This window comes from Nicotiana tabacum, chromosome 4, assembly GCF_000715075.1.
Source record: "Nicotiana tabacum cultivar K326 chromosome 4, ASM71507v2, whole genome shotgun sequence".
NCBI lineage: Eukaryota > Viridiplantae > Streptophyta > Magnoliopsida > Solanales > Solanaceae > Nicotiana > Nicotiana tabacum.
In genome coordinates, this window is record NC_134083.1 from 48,473,827 (window position 1) to 48,480,452 (window position 6,626).

A 6,626-nucleotide genomic window follows, 5' to 3' on the forward strand; every position below is an offset into this window, starting at 1 on the left:
GTGTAGTTCGTGGAGGATCAGTAATAAAGTAAATAAACCCACTCTTTTTTACTCATATATAAATAACCCCACGAAACCTCCTAGCAAGGAAAATATTTTAAATTTTTTTTTGTTGAAAGAAGACTTCTAAAGAAAGATTTTTTTTTTATTTCGCCTTTTTTTGTTTTGTTATTGTTTTTGGAATCTTCGAAAGAAAGACTTTTAAAAAAAAGAAAATATTTTGCATTTTCATTTTTGTTTTTGTAAATTTGAAAAGACAACAAATATTTTTTTGGATTTTAATTTTTTTTTTTTGAATTTTGGGAGAAAGACTTTTTTTTTAAAAAAAGAAGAAAATATTTTTGGATTTTGGATTTGACGTCTCAAAGAAAAACTTCCAAATAAGGAATTAAAGGAAAATATGTTTTTGTATTTTTGAAAATTGGGGGTCGGAACCAATGAGGTTTGCCTACGTATCTCACATCCGGTGAGAATCAAACCCACGTAGTTCGGTTAAAATCGACTATGTTCTTCTTCTTTTTTTATGAAAATTAATCTTTAAAAACCATATGCACTAGACCACATCATTTTTTCTCTGTTCGTTCAACTGATTTATGGTAAAGTCGGTCGACATGCAAGCCTAACAAATAATGCAACAAGTAGCACATAACATGACATAATGGTCTCAACAAGGCCTGTCCTAAAATAAAACTCGGCCCCTGTGTCGAGCGCTGCTAAGTCAAATGCACATGATGCAAATAAAGTGTAGCCTACTAGGGATATCCATTGCTTGTGGCTTGTTCTTCTAAGTTTGTAAATCCTAAAGGAGATGGTATCTAGACTGGCTTACCCGGGCGGACAACCCGAGCCAAGGAGCGTCAAACATTACCAGTAGTAGAACAGCACTGGCTAGCTAACGGCTCTCCCACCTAAACATGTGTGACCAAATCCTTCACCAGAAGCTGGTAGGCTAACTGGCTTTATCTCAAGACAGAAATTTGGTGATGCTGGTAGGCAAACACAACATAACTAATTATCAGAAGACTCAGTGGGATGCGAGAGAGGATACAATTTATATGGACGGTTCAATAATATCAAGACAGTAAAAAGTGGACAAGTAGCACAATATCAAGACAGTAAAAAGAGGACAAGTAGCACATTAGTCCCAAATAAATTACAATATATACAAAAATTAATAAAGTCAAATAAAGTTAATGTACAAGCCCGAATTCTTGAAATCCCCAGCAGAGTCGCCAGAGCTGTCACACCCCTTTTCTACTGCCCAAAAGATATATGTGTTTTATTTTATGGATTGTGGGTTAAAGTGTTTCTCCAATTGAAGTGACAAATTTGAATAGAAATTATTTTATTTACAGATACGCCACTTGGAATTGATTTTTCGGTGTTCCAAGTCACCTTTTATTTGAATCCCTAATCAAAGAAAGGTTTGACTCTATTATTAATTGGTCTGTAAAAATAAAGTCCGAGTAAGGAATTCTGTTGACCGGAGAGAAGGTGTAAGGCATTTCCCGAGTCCCGTAGTTCTAGTACGGTCGCTTTATTGACTTAAACTTGGCTTGAATTTATTTTGGATAAACTGTGTTTTATTTAGATTTTCATGTTTTACCTATCCACTTTTAATTATTAAAATTATTAAAAAAAGATTTGAATAAAATTATCCTAACCGCATCACGCAAACGAATGTGTGACCGAGATAAATTTTATTAATTTTGTCATAACCGCGCTACGCAAGAGAATCCGCAGTCGTAACGAGGATTATTAGTACGTTGTTACTTTTGGAGAAAATTACTACATTCGAAGAAAATAATTTTGAAATTTATTAAAAGTTAACTATCGCGCTACGCAAACAAAGAAAACGATAATTTAACTAATTTTTAACAGATTTACATGATGATAACACTAATATAACATTCATCTTGAAACAAAATCAGATCTAATATGTTCCATCAACCAAACCGAGATCAAATCCTTTTTATTATCATCAAGAATCTGCAATATAAGAATTTGAAAGTTACCTGGTTTGTAGAATAATAAAATACAGCAGTGCAGCAATAAAAAATTCAGCAGCAAATACAGTAGAAACAACAGCAACTCAAGTGTTAAGACAACCCAAAAAACTCAACAATTGAAACTGGTAGCTATCAACTTCACAAATTGCCTAAGGGATCTTTCTATTTTTCTCAAAGTTTTTGCATTCAAATAATCCTCACAAAACTCTGAAATTTCAGCTTGTTATATGTATTAAGCTGCTGATTTTTCTCAAAGATATATGTCTTTAAGCAACTCTCCAAGATGTGTATCAGTGTAAGATAGAGTGTGTGTCCTCTTCAGTGAGTAAGGATAGCCCTTTAAATAGGCAAATAAATCAGATTTTTTGGACAGATTTTGGTTCACCAAAAGTCTGTCCAAAAGACTGACTTTGTGTGCTAAACACTGTTCAAAAGCTGTCAAAAAGTATTGTATTTGTCACCACACAATGACTTTTGAGTTTTGCACTCCAAAGTCTTTGCACAGTAAAAACAACCAAACTTGTACTATTCCTTCTTTAATTTCAGTTTTTATTAACACAAAATTCAAATACTCAAATCCAGTAAAAACAAATTCACTAAGCACTTGAAACTTTTATCATAAACTATCATGACTAAGCAAATAGCTATTTCAAAACTAATGAAAAACTAATTATCAGTGATTAATAACTATGAACGACTAAGCTAACATAGATTACACACAAAAAATATAAATAATAATAATAATAATAATAATAAATAAAAAAATCATAAATTATGCTAGACATAAACTAAATACAATACAATTAGAAAAAATAGACAAAGAAAAAGGAGAATAGGAGTATACCAAACGAGGGCGTTCGGGGTGGTCGCCGGAATTTGGCCGGATTTTTAGCTGCCGGGTTTTCAGGATAGAATTGACATCAATAGGTAAGTCTTGATGAACTCTATCCGTTGATATAGGTATTGTGGGGTGGTAGTGGCCAGAACTTCAAGATTTTGGGCAAAAAGGTGGAGGCTAAAGTTTCCTAGATCTAAAATTTAAGGAGTTTGAGGGGTTTTGAAGGATTTAGTTTGGAGATATGGAAAGAGGAGGTTGTGGAGATTACATAGTGTGAATTTGAGGGTGTTTGGAGGTTGGCCGCCGCCGATGAGTGATTTCCGACGGCGGTGGCGGCGGCGGAGAGAAGAGAGAGAGAGAGAGTTATTGGGGAAATGAGAAAAAAAATTCAGATTTTTGAGACTTTAAATACCTCTTGAGATATCAAATATGGACCATTAGATCAAGGGGTGATCAATGGCTTGGGTCACTTAATGAAACGACGTAGTTTTGAGGCAAAACTACGTCGTTTAAGACCCTTTCAAGGGCAACCCCTTATCTTGCACTTTTGACCACTTTCTCTTTTAAATTTGGCCCAATTTCTTCCTTAATCCTACTTATTAAACTAAATTTATACAAATAAATTAATTAAGTAACTTATTCAAATGATCAATTAACTAGATTAATTCACCAATTGAAATAGTTAGTTAATTCCTAAAATGCACAAATAAAGAAAGAACTATTTTTTGGTATTTTTATGATAGGAAATATGCAATCAAAGACACAAAAATTGAAAAAAATAATTAAAGTAACATAATACTAATGACTTTAGGAGGTGTTAAAATAGTGCAAAAATTAGGTATTCACATACGTAACAAAATTGTACGACAGTATAGACAAACAAAAATGAGGATATTTTCTTGTCGTTAATACTTAATAGAGAGCTACGGCGAAAGAGAACTATATCATAGCTTTCAAAATAGAAGTTTAGTGTGGGGTTACCGTCCCACATTATAAAAATGCACTAAACAAATACTGTAATAATTTGATGAAGTTTCTATTCATTTAAGACATTCATACACCAAATCGTTCATTACGTCATCTTAAGAAAATGTTTACTATCTTTTCATCATTATATATATGGGCCGGACGTGAATTAAGGAATAAAAGGTAAACAGGTGAAGGTCGTAATGAAAATAATTTGATTTGTGCGCATAATTATAGGAATCATCATTTGAATTTGTTGATTTCTTGAAGAAACATGGACTAAGGACATAATTCTCACAACAAACTTAAGCCTTGCTATTCACTTCTAAGGCACCTGTATAATCAAGTTTATTAAACTTGTATTAGACCATAATTTCAATGATAGTCATATTATACTAGCTACTTCATTATAAATGTTCATAAATTTCATTTCGGTACGGCGAAATTAAAGTGATTTTTCAAAGAAATTAAACACGAAAAAATCACATATTACCCAAAAGATATTTTTTCTGTCATACCAGACACACATAACTTAACAAATAGAAGATATACCAACTATGATTATGATAGAGTGGTAAGTACCCATTTATCCTTAACCAAAGTTTTTTAGTTTGAGATGGGTTGCCTCTGTTAGGGAGTGTTTTGTTGGCATTAGGATTTCAAATGAGTTGTTGCCTGATGGTGATTCAGGAAAAAAACGATTTTCAGATGGAGAAGAACAAATGAAGAAGAAAGCAGACACAAAGTCAAAATTTCGGATTTTACAAGGTTTAAAGAGATAGCACACACCGCCTCAATCACCACCGTTATTTAAGTTTATGATAGATTTAATCCTAGTCATTCTTTATTAGAAGGAAAGGTATTGGTGCAGAGGCGGAACCAGAATTTGAACCTTATGGGTTCGGGATTGTATACTTTTAAGTTACTGGGTTCTAAATTAATAAGTTAAACATATTCAATGGATTTCTTAAGACAAATACATGATTTGAACAAAAATTACTGGGTTCGGTCAAACCCGCATCTCGCATTTTGCCTCCGCCCCTATACTGGTGTCAAAACACTCCATTTGCACCATCAGGAAGCTTCCCGCCTACGTGTAAATATTTTAGATAGATTTATTTTTTGGAGAATATTCCTTTTCTAAGTTAGTTACACATTAGCTAGTAGATAGGAGACAAGTGTACAAATAGGATTACATTCTTTCTTCATTCTTTTTGTATAAATTCATGTACAGTGCTTATTTTGAATACACAGAAAATTCAGCTACAAGCTTTTTCTTCATTCTTCTTATGAATTATAACATGGTATCATAGCACTAGGCTCGATCCCTTTCTCTTATTTTCTGCTTTTCTTCTCCCTTTCTTCTCTCGATTTTTTATCAGTTTCAACAGCTACAATGGTAGATCCATCTGATTCCTCTGCTGCTACTGTTGCTTTAAAAGCTACTGAAGATGAAACAAGTTCGGGAGCTCTTCTTCCTGATGTTTCTCATCCATTTTACTTTCATCCCTTTGATTCTCCGGGGATGCTCATGGTCAACACACCTTTTGATGGTAAAAGTTATGGAGGTTGGTACAGGGGTTTCTTATTTCCTTATCAGCCAAGAACAAGGTGGGTTTTATCGATGTGACTTTTCTTCAGCCCAAGATCTCTTGTGATTCATTCAAGTCTTGGACAAGGACCAATGATATGGTTATATCCTGGATGTTAAACACTCTGACTAAGGAGATAACAAAGAGTGTTCTCTACTCTAAAACAGCCAGGGAAATATGGTTGGAGCTTGAGGAAAAATCTGGACAAAGCAATGGACCACAACTTTTTCATCTGCAAAAGGAAATCAATGAGTCAGTGCAAGGTAACTTGGACATTGCTGGATACTACACTATGCTCAAAAGGCTTTAGAATGAACTTGACAGTCTTGACACTTGCCAATATTGTACCCATGAGTGTTTTTGTGGAGGAAAGTCCAAAACATATAAGTCACAACAAGATGCAAGGCTCATTCAGTTTCTTATAGGACTGAATAAAGCCTATTCTGGACCTAGGAGTAGCTTGCTTATGCTCTCACCTTTGCCTTCTATCAATCATGCCTACTCTCTCCTTATCAGGGATGAGAAGCAAAGAGTGGTTCACCTCACTCAGCCAACTGGAGAGATGGCTTTCATGTCTACAAAATAACACAATGGAGGGAGTAAGTTTAATACAAAGAATAGGTAATCTGAAGGAAAGAAATCAACACAGTTCTGCAGTTACTGCAATAAGCAGATTCACACAATTGAAAATTGCTATATGCTAATTGGGTTTCCAGCTGACTTCAAGTTCACTATATCCAAGAAGTATGTTCCTGGACCTAAAAGCAATGAGTCCTGCCTGCAGAAGACAATGGAAATCAGTCAGTCCAATCAGGAGATAAGCCAATGACACAAGTTTAGTATTATAGCCTTTATCAACTACTTCAGAGTGTCAAGGTTGCTAACCAAGAGATCAAATCAATGAGGATGTTATTTCTACACATTGTGCTGGTATATTTTCTCATCCTTAGCCTTCTACTCCTTCCAGATCTTATATAAGTGTATCTTTGAATGTTATTTCTTGGATATTAGACTCGGGAGCATCAGAACATATGACTTTTGATTCTTGTCTTTTGTTTAATATACAAACTTTTTCTACACCAGTATATGTCACTCTACCTAATTCACTTAGAGTTTTGGTTTATCAATATGGTTTTGTTTCCATTTTGCCTGAACTCACCTTACAAAAGGTTCTGTTTTGTTCCAAGTTTTCACTATAATCTGTTATCTGTTCATATGTTG

The 6,626-nt window shown here is 34.1% G+C and overlaps 1 protein-coding gene across 1 annotated transcript; it reads left to right on the forward strand.

Moving 5' to 3' along the window:
- The first annotated feature begins 5,209 nt into the window (after positions 1–5,209).
- Positions 5,210–5,715, forward strand: LOC107800301 (uncharacterized). Its single transcript, XM_016623451.1, has 2 exons — positions 5,210–5,366; positions 5,414–5,715. The coding sequence occupies exons 1-2, from the start codon at positions 5,210–5,212 to the stop codon at positions 5,713–5,715; spliced, it is 459 nt and encodes a 152-aa protein (XP_016478937.1).
- The last annotated feature ends 911 nt before the right edge of the window (positions 5,716–6,626 follow it).

What these genes read in the sequence shown, in the direction of transcription:
- LOC107800301 (XM_016623451.1), top strand. Translation starts at nt 5,210, where the DNA reads ATGGTAGATCCATCTGATTCCTCTGCTGCTACTGTTGCTTTAAAAGCT. An exon ending in GGTCAACACACCTTTTGATG is followed by an intron (nt 5,367 to 5,413) that starts GTAAAAGTTATG and finishes TTTCCTTATCAG; the next exon opens with CCAAGAACAAGGTGGGTTTT.